Raw genomic sequence first — 18,755 nt, 5'->3', positions numbered from 1 at the left:
AGGTGCTGTGTGTAGGGAGGCGCATTTGAAGTGCTTCTACACAAACGCACAGAGTATGAGGAATAAAATGGATGAGCTAGAAGTCTTGGCTCAGTCCTGCAGCTACAACATCATCTGCATAAGAGAAACCTGGTGGGATGAGTCCTGTGGCTGGTGTGTTGCAATAAATGGTTACAGGCTCTTCAAGAAGGACAGGCAGGGTAGGCGAGGTGGCGGGGTGGCAATGTGTGTGAAGCATGGGCTGGACTGTGTGGAACTTCAAGTTGGCGATGGCAAAGTTGAGAGCCTCTGTGTAAGGATTAAGGGACGGACAAATAAAGGGGATGTCGTTGTGTGGGAGTCTATTACAGACCACCTGGCCAGGACGACAACGCCGATGAATTATTCTTTGCAGAACTAAGAGGTGCCTCGAGATCAACTCCCTTTGTCCTAATGGGGGATTTCAACTTGCCAGACGTCAACTGGGATCACCACACGGCTGACACGAGCAAGTCCAGGAGGTTCATAAAGCACCTAGATGATAACTTCTTGGTGCAGGTGCTAAGAGAGCCAACTAGGAAAGGTGCCCTCCTAGATCTGTTGCTGGAGAACAGAGAGGGTCTTGTGGGAGACGTGGCAATTAGCGGCCGTCTCGGTCATAGTGACCATGAAGTGGTTGAGTTTAGAATTTATGGTGACAGAAGGAAAACTGTCACCCAAACTTCAGCCCCGGATATGGGGAAAGCAGACTTCAGGCTGCTCAGGGAACTAGTCAGCAAGGTCCCCTGGGAAACTGCTTTTGAAGGCATTGGCGTCCATCAGTGCTGGTCAATCTTTAAGCACTGCCTCCTAAAAGCACAAGATCAGGCGATTCCAAAATATCGGAAGTCAGGCAAGCGGGGCAGAAGGCCGGCCTGGCTGACCAGGGATCTTCTACTGGAGCTTAGGAGAAAAAAGGAAGTGTACAGCTGCTGGAAGGAGGGTCAGGTGACGAGGAAGGAATACAAGGATGCTGTTCGTGTTTGTAGGGATAAAATTTGTGTGGCCAAAGCCCAGCTAGAGTTGAAGCTGGCCATGTCTGTGGGAGACAATAAAAAAGGTTTTTTTAGATATGTGAACGAAAAAGGAGAACCAAAGAAAACATAGGTCCGCTACTAGATGGGGAGGGTCTCCTCACAGACAATGACATAGGCAAAGCAGAAACATTTAATGCCGCCTTCGCCTCTGTCTTCAACACTGATGATGGGCTTCAGGACCCAGGGTACCCTGAGCTGGAGGACCATGACAGTGGGAATGACGAACTCCAAACCGACCCTGAACGTGTGCGGGATTTGCTGCTCCACCTGGATCCATGCAAGTCCATGGGTCCGGATGGGATTCATCCCAGGGTGCTTAAAGAGCTGGCGGACGTCATCGCGGGACCTCTCTCAATTATTTTTCAATGATCTTGGGAATCTGGAGAGGTCCCATTGGATTGGAAGCTGGCAAATGTTGTGCCAATTTTCAAGAGGGGTAAGAAAGAAGACCCTAGCAATTACAGGCCTGTCAGTCTCACATCAGTGCCTGGTAAAATTATGGAGAGGCTGATCCTTGAAGTTACTGAAGCGCACCTGGGGGACAATGCAGTCATTGGTCCCAGCCAACATGGGTTCGTGAGGGGTAGGTCCTGCCTAACAAGTTTGATTTCTTTTTATGACAAGATCACCCATCTAGTCAATCAAGGGAAACCAGCTGATGTGATCTTTTCGGACTTCAGCAAAGCTTTTGACACGGTTTCCCATAGGATCTTACTGGACAAAATGTCCAGCATACAGCTAAACAAAAACATCATGCGATGGGTGAGCAATTGGCTGACGGGCAGGGCTCAAAGGGTTGTGGTAAATGGGGCCACATCTGGCTGGCGGACGGTCACTAGTGGGGTCCCTCAAGGCTCCATTTCAGGGCCAGTCCTCTTCAATGTTTTTATAAATGATTTGGATGTAGGACTAGAAGGTGTTTTGAGCAAATTTGCCGACGACACCAAACTTGGAGGAGCTGTGGACTCGGCTGAGTGTGGAAAGGCCTTGCAGAGAGACCTGGACAGATTGGAGAGCTGGGCGGTCACCAACCACATGAAGTTTAACAAAAGCAAGTGCCGGGTCCTGCACCTGGGACGGGGCAACCCTGGCTATACGTACAGACTGGGCGACGAGATGCTGGAGAGCAGCCCCGCAGAGAGGGATCTGGGGGTTGTGGTTGACAGCAAGTTGAATATGAGCCAGCAGTGTGCCCTGGCAGCCAGGAGGGCCAACCATATCCTGGGATGCACCAAGTACGTCATCGCTAGTCGGTCGAGGAAAGTGATTGTCCCGCTCTACTCTGCGCTGGTGCGTCCTTGCCTCAAGTACTGTGTGCAGTTCTGGGCACCACAGTACAAAAAGGACATTAAACTGTTGGAGAGTGTCCAGAGGAGGGCGACGAAGATGGTGAAGGGCCTAGAGGGGAAGACATATGAGGAGCGGCTGAGGTCACTTGGCCTGTTCAGCCTGGAGAAGAGGAGGCTGAGGGGGGACCTGATCGCAGTCTACAACTTCCTTGCGAGGGGGAATGGAGAGGCAGGTGACCTATTCTCCGTTATCACCAGTGACAGGACCCATGGGAACAGTGTCAAGCTGAGGCAGGGGAAGTTTAGGCTAGACATCAGGAAGAGGTTCTTCACCGAAAGGGTGGTTGCACACTGGAACAGGCTCCCCAGTGAAGTAGTCACTGCACCAACCCTGTCTGAATTTAAGAAGTGATTGGACTGTGCACTTAGTCACATGGTCTAAACTTTTGGGCAGATGTGTGTGGTGCCAGGAGTTGGACTCGATGATCCTTATGGGTCCCTTCCAACTCGGGATATTCTATGATTCTATGGTCTACCTGTTTCCAGATTTCCTGGTACTGTTTTTTTTGGCAGTGGACAGCGGAACAAGTTCTGCATGGAGTTTACAGTGCTGAAAATGTGCTTGCTTTGAATTCCAAAGGGTCTGTTTGTTTACAGTGCACTGTGATGAATTGGAGTGGGGAGTAGTAAGTAACTACTACCTTTCACTTGAAAGAGAAATAACAAACGGGAAGGAGAGGGGGACCTATATGGGCGATGTTTCACAGAGAACAAATATTCATACTGGTATTGTGCGTTTGTATAATCAAGTAAACTAGAAGCTTAAGAAGTTTGATTATAAATATACAATTTTTACCTACTGTGGGGGACTGTTCTTCCTGAATTTAATAGTTGTCTTGGGACAACTTGTCTTTCTGGTCACAATGAAGGAACCTAGAGAGATGAGTCTTGCTAAAGTTGTCCAGAGACTATAGTACTGTGGAAATTATAATTTATTTCCCAATTTAAATAATCTTAAATGCTATGAGAGCATATCACTACTGAGATTTGCTTATGCTTTGTGGAAGTGTGAGATGCAGTTCTATTGATAATTGAAAGTTTGTAGTGGTGGGATCAAGTGGTTGCTATTGGAAGGTTTACAGAAAATACTTCAAAGTACAAATGCCCATAGGATATAATTAATAATAATATAGAATCCTTGAATTAAATCCTTGAATTAAATCCTTGAATTAAAACTTAAAATTTCAGTTTGTTCTGCATTTCTAACAGAATTTTATTACTGCAGTAGCACTGGATTTTTTTTTGGTATGTAACTGTTACACATTTTAGCAATAGATGGCTTTAATCTACAGATTTCTCGGGTGATTCGTACTCCTCGTGGAAATGCTCTTTTAGTTGGAGTTGGTGGCTCAGGAAAGCAGAGCTTGACAAGACTGGCATCGTTCATAGCTGGCTATGATACATTGCAGATCACGTTAACACGGTGAGTATAAAATAAAATTTAAGAAAATAAATACTTTGTCTTCCTTTAAATAAATTAGGCTCCCAGTGAGAGAAAGAACAAGTGCAATGTAGACTGAGCACTGTTGCCTCGAGTATAAAAACATGAAAAATCCTTTCACACCGTCTAAATTTACTTGATTTTATACAGTGAGTCTAAACTTTTATCTTCTTTGAAATAGTAATTTTTTTCATATGTTTCACTGAGTGGGAAGGAATATTGGCAGTATAAAGTTATTATTACCCTTTGTCTTTATACAGTACACTGTGTTGAACTAAACATATTTGTAGGTGGTATCTATCCATAATGCTTTCTGAGTTTATCTTGCAATATTTGACGTAATGCCTTGTGTAAGGAGATGGAATACTTACCCACTGCCTGTTAATTTGTTAAATACGATGTTTGATATATGCCAGTATTTCGACAGTTTTTTCCAGGTATATATTACCTTATTTTATAGTATTCAGTCCATTTTTTTTTTTGGAATAACTCACAAAATAAATTAAAAATAATTATAAATCTTTCTATGAGAATATGAGTGCCTCCCAAAGTGTCTACAGGACATCTCAATGATCAGGGAATATTTTCAGCACTCAAGTAAGATGATCTCATTGTAGAGAAGGTAAATGTTTTGAATTTCTTTGCTGCTGTGTGAAAAAGAGGTCAGGAAAGAGAAGAATGGATTAGCTATTTAATGGGAAAATTTGAAATGAGCGATGTATTTCCAGCTAATCTAAATAAAAATTCTTGGACAGTTGGCACATTTTTGCCCGAAGTTCCAAGACATTATTTCTTACTCAAGTTTGCTAGTTTTTTTTTTTTTTTTTAACTAGATGCCCTTTTAAAAAGGATTAAACATTAATAGGACTGTTTTCCTGTAGATCGTACAACACTTCAAACTTGATGGAAGATCTGAAACTCTTGTACAGAACATCAGGACTGCAAGGGAAAGGTGTATGTTTTCTTTTTACAGACAATGAGGTCAAAGATGAGTCTTTCTTGGAATACCTGAACAATGTTTTATCATCAGGGGAGGTAGGATGCTTTCTGATGATATTTTTTTTTTGCTTTAAAAAAATATCTGAAGTAATAACTGAATTTATTTTAATATTCTTTTATATGTCTGGGGCACAGTTTCACAAAATAACACTCGAGTGCTTATTATCATTACAATATTATCAAAATTGAAATAAACCTTTGTATTAGGTTACAGAGTGAGACAAAACTATGGTAAAATTTAGAATGAGCATCATCTTTCCATACAGAGAAATTGTCTAAGTCAGTTCCTTCTAAGTGTATTGATAATCTGTCAGGAACATGATAATAGCTTGGAAAAAAAATGAGACTTAAGGAATATCACTGAAGTTTAACAAAATTATATGTTAGATTAAAAATATACATTAGATTTTGTATGGTAAAATTGTGTTCAGAATGGATGGGATAGCTTTTGTTTTTCATCTTTTTTGATTTTTTAAAATTTTCTTTTTTTTTTTGAAGATGTGTGTCTTTTTCATGTCATCTCTACTACTTAGTAGAATATTAAGAGAAGTAAGCAAATGTCATTGGACAAGAATGCTCTGTTTTTCACATGGGAGAATGGATTTTACTTTTACTGCAAGTTAGATTTCAGTGTGTATAATGGAGTCTCTTCAGAAAAAGTTCTGGTTTAAAGGAGTGGTTTGGGTCCTAATAACTTCTGTATCTGAAATGAGTATTCTTTCCTGAAAAACTATGCATTAAATCAGTCTTGTTTATATATTCTATATGGGATCATTTCCTAAAACATGGAAAAAAACCCCACCAACTTCTTTTTTTCTCAAAGGTGTCAAACTTATTTGCACGTGATGAAATAGATGAGATCATTAGTGACCTCATACCTGCCTTGAAAAAGGAACATCCACGTAGACCTCCAACCAGTGAAGTTCTGTATGATTACTTCATGACCAGAGTCCGTCAGAACCTCCATGTGGTTCTTTGCTTTTCACCAGTAGGTGAAAAGTTTCGAAACAGGGCCCTGAAGTTCCCTGCTCTCATTTCTGGATGCACTATAGATTGGTTCAGCCGCTGGCCTAAAGATGCTTTAGTGGCAGGTAGGTGTAGGTTTTGTCTTCAGAGATACTTAATTCATGACTTATTTCATGACTGGTGATCGTGAAATTGTATTAATAGCTTTGAATGCAAGCAAAGCTTGTTTTGCCAGCACACTGGCAGAAGAAACTTGCTTGGTTCAAAAATTTGATGGACATGTTTTCTCCTTGCTGTTGAAATGTTTTTAACAAAGGAAGGGCTTTGAATACCATTAGAAGAAAAGTTTCTCTTAAAGAAGGCTTAAAGCGTTAATAAAGAAAGCAAGATACCACTAAAGAAAGTGACTTAGTAACTGTGCTTATGATCAGGTGTAGAGGGGGAGTCTGTGGTTATGTAATCCTTGATATCTAGCAGTTGGACAGGTTCAGGGAGAAAAAGTAGTTGCACACTTGGGAGGAGAAAAGATACCAGATTGTTGGCTATAATTTTTTTACTGAGAGTATGGAATAATTTAAGAATCTGCTAGTGCAGAATGAAGACCAGGGTTTCAGAAGCTGGGTGAGATCTGACACAGTATCTTGTTGATGCAATGTGAAAGCATCTCCCATGTCACAGCTGTCAGTAAGTTGATAATTAGTCTTTACATTCTAAATTTATAGAAGACAATGATAGGATGAATCTCAGATTGCCAATAACATTTGCATAAAGAGTTTTCTTCCAGAGGTGTTCTCCTTTCTGCAGCTATTGCCTGGTGTAATCTATACCATCCTTTAAAAGACAGAATACTGCTTTGTGAACTGTTAGATATATAATGCAATTTAAAGTTTAGACACATACTGAGCCAAATATATATGAGTAAGTGGTGCAAAGATCAATTGCTCTTAGCAGATGATATAAATTAGGTGAAATACTTCTCTTTGTCATGAGACAGTCATATATATATACATGTATACATAGCCATGTATACATAATGATGATGCACGTTGATTTGTTTATAAGCTAAGAGTCTTTCCTGAACACTTACTTATTTGAATGTTGTTCTTGTTTTCTTAAGTATCTGAACATTTCCTGTCCTCATATGCTATGGACTGCACTGCTGAGACAAAGAGGGAAATTGTGCAGTGTATGGGCTCATTCCAGGATGGAGTGGCAGAGAAGTGTTCTGATTACTTTCAAAGATACAGACGTCCTACACATGTGACTCCCAAATCCTACCTCTCTTTTATTCAGGGATATAAAACTACATACAAAGAAAAGCATGCAGAAGTGCAGACATTAGCAAACAGGTATAGTGCTCAGTTTACTATTGTCTTTTTGTAGTTTTCTTTCTCTGTTAGGTATTTTCTGTTCTACTTATTCCAATGTATGGCTTATCTCTGCATAGCAGAAGTTTTCTTTGGGGTTTCCTAAAATTGGTAAAGGTGTAATTGAACAAATGTTAGATTTGCTTTTCACATGTAAGTTAAAGACTAAAAGGTAGTGATGTATTAAAGAGCAAGGTGGTGGAAATAAATTAATATAAACCATTACCATGCAATTCTAATGAATAAAGGAAAACAGCTACATGCTATTTAACAATACATTCAAAATAACATTTGATTTACCCAAGAGCAGCTTTTGTTTTCTTGCTAAACAATTGTATTGATCTGATATGAACATGTAAAAAAGATCATTGGTATTTTTGGTTTGTCATTACATGGTATACTTTAGGCTGTTGAACCTTTTACTTCTGGCTTATTAAGTGTTTTTGTATATTCCTCTTTTCAGATACTTTATTAAACTAGTGCAGTCTGTTTGCAGATTTTAACTTCACGTCAGAAATAATAGTCAACTAGAATGTAAAATTAGCATTTAGTGTATCAGTTGCCATCACCCTTAAGAAAACTTATTTCCTTGATTTTGAAAAACTGACACAGAGAGCTGGAAGCCTTTAAGAAAGTCTCAAACTAATTTATTTCACTTTGAAACATTCTTTAACTTGAAAGCCAAACTGAATTAGAAATATGTTGTTATGGTGTGCGTGAAGACTTGTAAAACAGGGAGATGGTCCAGTGTTGTACTTTCTGAGCTTCAAATGTACCAGATGAATACATGAATAGAAATTTGTTCTATTTCACCTTAATTGCAGAATCTCAAGAACTTTAGCAGGTGTTGCTCTTTATCTGTTCTGTATTTTGATTTACCTCTTCCAGTCCTGCTTAGCCTTTGCAGTTGCAGCCTCTGTAGTTCTTTCTGTCCCTCCTATGCCAAACATATATTTTCCTAGTCTACAGCTCACTTAAACTTAAGTCCTTGTTATGAGGAATTACATTTTGATAAACAAAAAAGTGCTGTCGAAGGGCCAATTTAATGCTCAATCATAAAAGTGTTATCTCAGTGCTGTTTTCCTGTTAATCTCTCTTGGTTGTTCTTGATTTTGATATTTTGATTTTATTAACCTCCTCAACATCCTCTTCAAACAAGAAATAGTGATTTGAGATATTTCTTAGGATTTTAGTAATCAGAAAATGCTTTCTGCTGCGTAGAGCTCAGTCCTCAATGGGGAACTCAATGGGGACAGTGACATATGTGGAACTAACATATACAATTTTAATGCAATAATAAAGGCATACTCTTTGATTTAAAAGTGTGGAACATTTCAAGTCATATGCTCTCTTTAGGCAAGTATTTATGGTTCACTTTCTTGATTGTGAAGACATCAGATGCATATGTGGAAGTTTCTGAAGAAGTTTTATTTTGTGTGTAAAACATCCTTAGGTATTAGATTCATTCTACTGATGGAATAATTTGGAAAGTTGAGAATTGAGAATTTTGGAAATTGAGAAATTACATACTTCCTATTTTTTTTGCTTTTTAACTCCAGAATGAATACCGGACTGGAAAAATTGAAAGAAGCCTCTGATTCAGTGGCTGCTTTAAGCAAAGAGCTGGAGATAAAAGAAAAGGAACTTCAAATTGCCAATGAAAAAGCTGACATGGTATGTACAAACTTTGAAGTGTATAGTGCTTAGATTTTTTTTTTCTTAAATTTTGAAAAGATGAATTGAGTAATAGGAAGTTTAGTGTTGAAAAAAGGAAAAAAGGATCTTGGAAACATAACAGTAACAACAAAGTAATTTTGTTTGAACATTCTGGTTTTGGGAACTTGAATTCAACAGATAAAATTTTACAACAGAAATATAAATTCTTCCAGCTAGATATTTTCTTGAATATTTAGCGTGTGGGTTTTCATTCTAGGTATTGAAGGAAGTTACTGTAAAAGCACAGGCTGCTGAGAAGGTGAAGGGTGAAGTTCAGAAAGTGAAAGATAAAGCCCAAGCTATTGTAGACAGCATCTCAGTTGACAAAGCCATTGCTGAAGAAAAGTTGGAAGCTGCTAAACCTGCTTTGGAGGAGGCAGAAGCAGCCTTACAGGTTAGTGCTAAAACGTTGGACCAAGTATAACATTTTTTTCCCCTAAGATGTGCTTCTCTGAAAACACGTGTAAGATTGCAGATGCGCCATGTAAGTGGCAGAAGATGAGTACAGATAGATATACATATTTTGAGGTTTAGATTTTGTTTTGTTTGTCTTTTTCCACCTGAATATCAAATCTAAAACGGGCAGTTTTTCAGCAAAGGGCAAATTTTAACTTTCACTCGAAACTGTAGTTTATCTATGTTTTGCTGCAGGTTGATATTACACTGGTAACTGAGTGTTGCTACTGTTATAAAACAGCTAGTGTGCAATGAGCAAAGAAGTGAGTGCCTTTCCTGTAAAAACAGTTATAATTACATTCAAATCTAAACCTCATGTTTTGTTTTTAAGTTTTTGCCAATGAATTCATGTTGAATGAGTTTGGTGATTCTCTCCTTTCTGCCTTCGTCAAAAAAGTTTCTTCTGTCCTTTGAGATGTTAAATCACTGAGATTTCTAGTAATCACCATGGGACTTCAAGTCTTTCAACCCACTCTTTGTGAAGCTTTTTTAATAGAATTATAATGCTCTGCTTATGTTTCATCATTAGTGATGAAACAAATACTATTTTTTGTTGATCTCACATGGTATTTTTAATATCTTTTCATCTGAATGTGTACGAGAATGTCCCTTAAGGCATTTATGTTGTGAATAGCAATAGTGGGATCTGGGTTGGTGAGGTGTTGGTGTCTCAAGAAATAGAAAAAAATGAACAAAAACCATGAAGGATGGCTAAATCTTGATCTGCAAATCAAAAAGTCTTGAAAATGTAGTATGCATAAGTTTTCAAGGATGTTATGAATGTAGAACTTCACTTTGAGGGGGAGATGCTTAACACTTCCTGACTGCCTTGATTCTGAAAAGGCAGAATTGAAATGTCTAAATGAAAGTTGATGATATGACAGCTGACGAGAGTGGAATAAGGAATAAAAATCATAAGATTCTGATACTCAGCTACAGGAGAAGGTAAAAAAAAAAAAAAAAACACCACCAACAAATGAACAACATACAAACAAACAAAAAAGGAAACAGCAAAAATGTAGAGGTGTGTGACTATTTTGACAAGTGTATAAGCAAACAGTGCTAACTGGGCAGTATCTGAGGTATGAAAAGAGCACTGGTGACCTGTCTTCTATCCTGTGTCTTATTGCAGCTTACATTCTGCTTTTGGCCAAAGATACCAAACCAAAACAATGCTGTTGTTCTTGAAATCTTGTATTCTAATAAATGAAAATCTGTTTTTAAGGAAAAGCTGTACTATCACTATTTTGAGACTTCACAAAGGAGAAAGCTAACTGGGCTTACTCTATCTCCAGATTTTCTTTCATTTTGCATTTGCTATAATAAACTGCTTTACGCGTGCCTAAGAGAGGAAGGAAAACTCTCATAAAATTCAGCTGTTTAGCGTACATATCTGTATTCTCAGAATGCATTCATTCATTCAGAAACTCATTTAAGCAAATTCTTTGTACAAGTCTGTATAGGGCTGCATCTTTCATGGAATGAATTCACAATGATTATGGATTTATAAACTTCCCACGAGGGATTCCTTTAATGGAATTCTGTTTGCAAAGTAGAAAAATGTCTACTAAAATATACAATTAAATATAAAGGCCATTTCCCAGGTGATGAATCCATAGTTGGTTATTCCATTCAATTTTTACATATTTTAGGACTGTCAATGCTACACTGAGAAACTGTTAGGTACAGAACAGTTTATAAGCTTTTTTTAAACATATATCAGTGCTGTTTCATGTTTTCATTAATGATGTAGATAGTGGGTTTGAGCGCATCCTCAGCAAGATTTCCGATGACAGCAAGCTGAGTGGTGCAGTTGATACACTAATGTGAGGGGATGCAATCTAGAGAGACCTTGACAGGGTCAGTACAAGCTCCTATATCAGTACAGATTGGATGCTGAATTGGTTGAGAGCAGCCCTACAAAGAAGGACTTGGGGCTGCTGGCGGATGAAGAATTGGACACGAGTCGGCTATGTGCACTTGCAGCCCAGAAAACCTGTTATATCCTGGGCTGCATAAAAAGAATCATGGCCAAGAGGTCAAGGGAGGTGGTTCTCCCCATCTACTCTGCCCTCATGAGACCCCACCTGGAGTGCTGTATCTAGCTCTGGGGTTGCCAGTACAAAAAAGATACTGAGCTGATCAAGTGGGTTCAGAGGAGGGCCATGAAAATGATCAGAAGACTGGAGCCCACTACTGCGAAGAAAAGTTGAGAGAATTGGGCTTGTTAAGCCTGGAAAAGGGAAGTCTCCAGGGCAGACCTTATTTCGGCCTTTCAGTATATAGAGGTCTTAAAAGAAAGATGGAGGACTTTTTACCAGGGCCTGTAGTGACAGGGCAGGGGGCATTAGTTTTAAACTGAAAGAGGGTAGATTTAGACTGCATATAAGAAAGAAATTCTTCATGATGAGGGTAATTGTATTGTGGTTTAACCCTTCTAGGCAACTAAGCACCATACAAGTGCTCACTCACTTCCCCTGTGGGATTGGAAGAGAAGTGGAACAGTAAAAGTGACAAAACTTGTGGATTGAGATAAAGACAGTTTAATAGATAAAGTAAAAGCTGTACACACAAGCAAAGCAAAATAAGGAATTTGTTCACTTGCTTCTGGCGGGCAGATATTTAGCCATTTCCAGGAAGGGTGGGCTTCATCACAAGCAATGATTACTTGGGAAGACAAACTCCAAATGACCCCCTTTCCCTTAGCTTTTACTGCTGAGCATGATGCCATATGGTATGGAATAATCTTCTGGTCAGTTGGGACCAGCTGTTTCAGCTGTGTCTCCTCCCAGCTTCTTGTGTGCCCCCAGCCTCCTTGCTGGCAGGGCTGAAGCAGACAAGACCTTGACTCTGTAAGCACAGCTCAACTACATCTAAAACTTTGGTTGTGTTATCAACATAATTTTTCATCACAAATCAACATAGCACCATACGAGCTACTATGAAAAATTACTCTATCCCAGTCCAAACCAGTGAACACTGGAACATGTTGCCCAGAGAAGTTGTGTATCCCCCATCATTTGAAATGTTCAAAGTCAGGTTGGACCGGGCTTTCATCAACTTGATCTAGTGAAAGATGTACTTGCTCATGGCAGGGGCATTGGACTGGATGATCTTTAAATGTCCTTTCCAACCCAAGGTATTCTATGATATATGAAGATTAAATTTATTTTTTTTTTAAAGTTTGGGTAAGAATTGTCAAAGTTCATTAAAACTTAGTTGCATTTGAAATGAAAAGGACATGTTAAATGCACAACTAGAAGTGAAAAGTAGAATAGAATAGAATGCAACTCTTGTCACATTTTGGATGGTAGCAAAAATGGCTGGGGGTGAATGTCTTGATGGTCACTAATAAGCACAGATTAAAGTTTCCAGTTGTATATCTAGAAAAACTCTGCTAAATTTTCAGGTGCACACTGAGTGCAACAAACAGCACTGTTTTGAAGGGAAGCAAAAGGAAGGTGATCAGAATAACCTACAATAATTTTCAATCCCATTGTTAAAGTATAAACACAAGTAATTAAAAACTTCCTTTAGCAATTCCAAGAGAGGCATTTGCTAGGTTAGATGCAAAGTATCATTCACTCATTCACATATCACTCCTGCAATAACCTATTAGTTTCTGTTGAATCTATGACTGTTGTAGTAATGGCCTTGCCCATTGGAAGGGACCATTTTTGAGTGGCTTTTTTTTTTTTTCTCTGTATGTGGTTCAGTGCACTAACTGCTCGGGTTGGTGCATTTCTAAGGAGATATCTTCAGTAGTCTTTTCTGATGGTCCTTTTAAATTCGTGATGTACACTAGTCTTACAAGTTATAGCATTACATTTGCACCCTAGAATTTGCCATACTTAATAGGGCCCAGTTTTTCATACATTATTATAATATATATATTCTCCCAGGCTTGCTTCTACACCAGGAACATTTCCAGCATGATAAAATAGAAGGCGCATATCTATATACCTATCAGGCCTTCTCACTGGTTCTCTTAATTCACCTTCAGTTACCATGTATCAACAGAATGCATTTCCCATTCCAGATTGTGTTTCTGTTCAATAGGTTTGCTTTATAATCAAAATTTAGGTAAAATTTTAAGATATTGCTATCTTAGTCTTTGTTTTGTCAAAAGTGGTTGTAGCAGTTGTGAGAAAGTTGTAGTCAAAATATGGCTGAAGGGTCCTTCTAGCTTCATGCTTTTGGATTATAAAATTATTTTCAACCAGAAATAACATGAAAAATAATTTTTTTATTCTCCAGTGGATTAATGCTGTCACTGACCTTGTGTTCTATGTCTTATTTAATAAATAATAACAATAATTGTTTAATTGTTTTATCGTTTGTTTCAATTTTGTAGACAATAAAACCTGCAGATATTGCCACTGTCCGAACACTTGGTCGACCTCCTCACCTTATTATGCGTATCATGGACTGTGTATTACTGCTCTTCCAGAGAAAACTGAACAATGTAAAAATTGATCAGGAAAAATGTTGTACCACCCCATCATGGCAAGAATCTTTGAAACTGATGACAGCAGGAAACTTCTTACAGAACCTACAGGTACTTGTATAACCTTCTGCTCATTACTGTTTTAAATTTAAGAAAATTGGGGAAAGTCTTTCCTTTGGTGTTCATAGGAGAACAAATGTGCAAGGCAAATCAAGCACACAATAGATCTGAAATGTTAAGGGCTTAAAAAATAAGTATGTTGTAATAAAATAAATTTGAATCCATCTGGCAAAGTCAGGTCATAAATCAGTTACAGCTTCTCCTAAGTATGGCAATGAAATTACCTTCAGTGACAAATGATTTAGAGCTTTCAGCATTTGAATAGCCATTACTTATCTGTTTGCTTAGAGCTGATAAGAAAGAGAAACAAAATGTTTTCTAACTTTTCTTTAATTTTGAGCATTGTAACTTTTGTAGTGGCTTACAAAAGAATGGGTTATTGTTAGGATGTATAAAGTCAGAATTTTTTGAAATTTGGGAGTTTTGGCTCTATATGTCTGTAGAAATGGAAAGAGTATACAGTGAATAAATCTGTTAGCTCATAGTTTAAGCTAGTAATGTTATGATTAATCTACTTAGAGAATAGTTTATATGTTGTCCTGTACCACTGGACTTAATAATCTGATTTCTTCATTTAGAGGAATAATGTTCTCCTAAACCAAAGAATATAAACAACTCTTAAAGTTTATACTTTGGTTAAAGCTTCCCTATAAGATAGCAATAATTTTCTGCATTTATAATCACATTGAATTTACTTCATCTGTCTCTGGTCCAGTGGGAAATAACAGATAATAAGCTTGACCAACTTTGTATGGCTGGTAGTACCATGAATTTACTGAAGGACTTCAACATTTTATTGCTTGTGCATAAATAAACCTATTTGTGCTTCTGGAAACAGCTATTTTTCAAGTTCATCAATGATATACCTTGTAAATAAACCTTTGAAGGTAACTAAACTTATACAGAATATTTGGCCATCAAAAAACATTTAAGGGAGACAAAAACATTAAGGGAGAAATTTCAGAGCTTTTGGGATGAAAATGGAAAAGGCATTGTTTAAAGAAAAGAGAGGCACAAAACAAATTGTTAAAATTGAAACATGTTGCATTAATGATTAAAGGTAGTTTAAAGGGAAGATAGCTGGCTACCCTTTGAAAATACTGTCTTGTAGAATGTGTGTCCATTAACCAGATCTTTTTCCCTCTCTTTTTTAAAGAATATTGTTATTTATTCAGTATTAAGGTAAATGGAATTTCAAACTGAATCTCAGTGATATTTTATACTTGACTGCCAGTTATGTAACGTTAGTAGATAAGATAGGGTAGAGAAGATCATAAATGAAGGCAAACGTTTTTACATTTTGTATGAAAATAGAATAGAGTAAAATGACTTTGGCAAAATCCCAAATATACATGAGACAGATAACTTAATATTAGCTGTTTTTAAGTGACATTTGTGATCCTGGTAGTGTTCTGTGTGTGCTAAAGTATATATATATATAGTTTATGTACATACATAGTACATACTTTTTTTTATTATTTATTTTTTATTTTTTTTAGCAATTTCCAAAGGATACAATTAATGAAGAAGTGGTAGAGCTTTTGAGCCCTTATTTTGAAATGGTGGATTACAACATTGAGACAGCCAAGAGAGTATGTGGGAATGTTGCTGGGCTTTGCTCGTGGACCAAAGCCATGGCTGTATTTTTTTCTATCAACAAAGAAGTATTACCCTTAAAGGTAAGTCTATTAATCAATGCGAGGCACACAAACACCTTTCACTCCTTCTCCTCCCTGCCCATGTGCAATTGAGGATTTCATCTGCTGGAAACGTCAGCTGCCTTATTGTAACTGGTGCCTGCCTTGGTAGGAATTTACTATGTTGAAAATAATAACTACAATGAAATATGCTTCAAATGTACTACCACTTCTAGGCTGTCAAGATCATTAAAAAGATTATGCAGTTTAATGCCTCTGGGCCCCTTTTGAATGGGGTTGAAGCAGACATCTAGTTTAATTCACAGTCGCAATTGCTTTACCTTAAAAAAGAAAATGCTTGAGATCTGATTCATTTAATATTCAGGATATCAGTTCATAAGACTATACAGAGACTCTGCTCATCAGTGTTATTTAGAGAAAAACAGGCCTAAATAGTTGTTGAAGGGCAAGACTGAAAGTCAGGAAAAACATGGTCAAGCATGATTTTAACAAAGAATAGCTCTATATTTGTTATGGGAATAATCTAGAGCGAAGGAAGATTTGTGATTACAGGTAGTATCTTTCATTAAACAAAGCAAAATAGGTGGTGGGAAAAAAAAAAACACAACAAAAACAACAAACCAAAACAGGCTTTTCATGGCACCAGTCTTTCTAAAGGCCATTTCAGACTAATTTTGTGCCAGCTGAAAAGGGCTAAGGTGCCCAGAAGTTTTTCTATTTTTTTTCAAATTTATATAAGACCAGCTAATTAACTACCTGCAAGAAAAAGTTTGTTGTAAAATTGAAATAAAAGTTTTTAATGAATGATGAAATCTCTACTGAACATTTTGATTTTGTGATACAGTGCAATGAAACTCTATTTGACATACATTATAAGAAATGTGTGTGGAAATACATTTTTTTATTTGTATGCTTCACAGGCTAATTTAGCAATCCAGGAGAATCGCCTAACCACTGCTATGCTGGATCTGCAGAGAGCTCAGGAAGAACTGGGTGCCAAGCAAGAAGAGTTAGATATTGTGCAGGCAGAGTATGAAAAAGCCATGAGAGAAAAACAGGTGAATGTATCTTTGCTGAAAAGAGACTGTTAGAGAAGGTTGCCACCCATCCTTTGAGCAAAACTTAATGCATCCTCTCATAATTCTTTGTTATTCCTTGGAAAAAACATTGATGGACTGAGAAAAAGAGATGATGTTTTGGATATTCCCTTTCTGGATCTCACCTTTCTTCTCCTCCTCCTCCTCCTTCCCACTGCCTCAAAAAATATTTTAATTGAGTTATTTCTTTAGTGCCTAGTACTGTAACATCAAATTTTGTCAATATATGTTATCAGTGCATAATGTATTTGAAATTCTGGGCAGAATTTCCCAGAATTAATAAGTACCAGGCATCTCATGCATCCTTTAACGTATGTGTCAACATGAAAATTAAGAGCAGGAATATTAAAAGGTTGAATCATATTTATGGCAGATGTTGATAGTTTGTCGTGATATCCTTCTTCCCTCCCATTTTCCCTCCTTCTCCATACAGCAATATGATATGTTACTGAAAATATATTTTTGAACTCTTGTTCTACTGGTTTAAGTAGGCATAGAGATTTTTCTGTCCTATCAGATACATGGCTGTAAACCACATATTTTGGTGTATGGTTTTATCTAGACTTTGCTTGAAGATGCTGAACGTTGCCGGCATAAAATGCAAACTGCTTCAAGTCTTATAAGTGGTCTAGCTGGTGAAAAAGAGAGGTGGACTAAACAGAGTAAAGAATTTGCCATTCAGACCAAGAGGCTAGTGGGTAAGCATTTGTCCACACCTTTGAACTTAGAAGTAAATTAGCTGCTTGAATTGTAATGGATAATGAAATTAAAAACATTTGGAATTTCAAATGTTTCCTTTGCAGCTCAGATTTACCATTGCTAAAATTGAGGTAATTGTTAATTCTCTTGCTGAAGCACAGCTAGGTGAAATATGCAATGAGACTGAGGTTTATATTTAAAAAACCCTAGAATACTCTGTGTATGCTGTGGTGAAGATGTACCTTAACATAAGATGCATTGAATGCTTGGGACACTGATATTTTAACTTGGTAGGCAGTAGTCCAAAGAGTGATGTGTTGACGTGTAAGAAAGAACCAGTAAAATGTTTATAACGGAATACACGTGGAGGAGAGAAAGACTGATATTCGGTCATATTGACTTCTAAGTATAGAAGTCAAGAATTTTAAATGCATTTACCAATGTTCGTGAAACTTTTGTTTCTTAGAAGTAATTTTTTGTTGTGTAAATAAACACTTGGAAATGAAAGTACTTTATTTTAAGGATTTATTGATTAGTTATACCAAGTAAATGAAATTTATCTTGTCCTTTTATATGGCCTGAAGTTGTTTCTCTGACCTTTGCCTTGAAATGTTGCAAAAAGCAGGTAGTGTGGTTGTGTATTATTTGCTGGCACAGTGTGTGTGTGTGTGTGTCTTGTGTGTGTGTTTATTATTAACTTACTAAAAATACAGGATACCTTCCCCACACACTCATCATGTTTTTAAATAGATAACTTGGAAAAGTATAAAAAAATATTAGTACTCAGTATAAAAGCACAGTATCTTCTCCAGATTGGAATCCTTTACTTCTGAAGTACAAAAAATTTACTAGTGTCATGAGACTTAGGCTGAGAGGAGGAAATTTTGAGGCTGACCAGAAGATTAAAACTTGTGTCACACAATGTTTCCGTAGTGATGTCTGTTACTACATTTCCTTGTTAGTAGTAATAATTGCAGTTGATCTTAATTGGCACTCCAAATTAAGCATTGGCATTACCTAATTAAACATTAGCATTAGTATTAGCACAGCATTTTGCCCTTCCTTTTGCTCTTTCCCAGAGGCACCACCAGCTTGGCTGTGTGGCTTGGCTGTGCCCTGCAGTGGGGCTGTTGGAATACGCTGGAATTGTCTGTTTCTGGCATGGAGTAGCCCCTGGCCTCTTTTAAGAGGCCACCCCTGCTACCAACACCTTGCAATGTAAACCTAACTCAGTGTGTTACTTTAATTTTTTCTCCTCTTGATTCCTAGAGTTGCTCTGTAAGGGTAAGGTAAACATGGCATCTAGTGAAATGTAGCATTGCTTTACTATGCGATGAATTTGGAGAAAAATCACAGAATCACAGAATCGTCTAGGTTGGAAGAGA

At 37.6% G+C, this 18,755-nt stretch overlaps 1 protein-coding gene across 12 annotated transcripts in view; it reads left to right on the top strand.

Annotated features, from left to right (window-relative positions):
• DNAH5 (dynein axonemal heavy chain 5) overlaps window positions 1-18,755 on the top strand; it is a 151,030-nt gene that overhangs the window by 100,627 nt on the left and 31,648 nt on the right. For all 12 annotated transcript variants that reach the window (XR_014578970.1, XR_014578971.1, XR_014578972.1 and 9 more), the window contains 10 exons: window positions 3,697-3,827; window positions 4,727-4,880; window positions 5,668-5,935; window positions 6,928-7,159; window positions 8,737-8,851; window positions 9,111-9,287; window positions 13,704-13,907; window positions 15,416-15,595; window positions 16,495-16,632; window positions 17,234-17,369. Coding sequence is in view for 7 of the 12 variants with exons in the window: in XM_083822381.1 (XP_083678507.1) it covers window positions 3,697-3,827; window positions 4,727-4,880; window positions 5,668-5,935; window positions 6,928-7,159; window positions 8,737-8,851; window positions 9,111-9,287; window positions 13,704-13,907; window positions 15,416-15,595; window positions 16,495-16,632; window positions 17,234-17,369 (1,735 nt within the window). In the remaining 5 variants the exon portion in view is untranslated. The remainder of the gene's footprint in view (window positions 1-3,696; window positions 3,828-4,726; window positions 4,881-5,667; window positions 5,936-6,927; window positions 7,160-8,736; window positions 8,852-9,110; window positions 9,288-13,703; window positions 13,908-15,415; window positions 15,596-16,494; window positions 16,633-17,233; window positions 17,370-18,755) is intronic.

This window comes from Anser anser (assembly GCF_964211835.1).
Source record: "Anser anser genome assembly, chromosome: 2".
Lineage (NCBI taxonomy): Eukaryota > Metazoa > Chordata > Aves > Anseriformes > Anatidae > Anser > Anser anser.
This window is presented reverse-complemented; position numbering and strand designations above follow the sequence as displayed.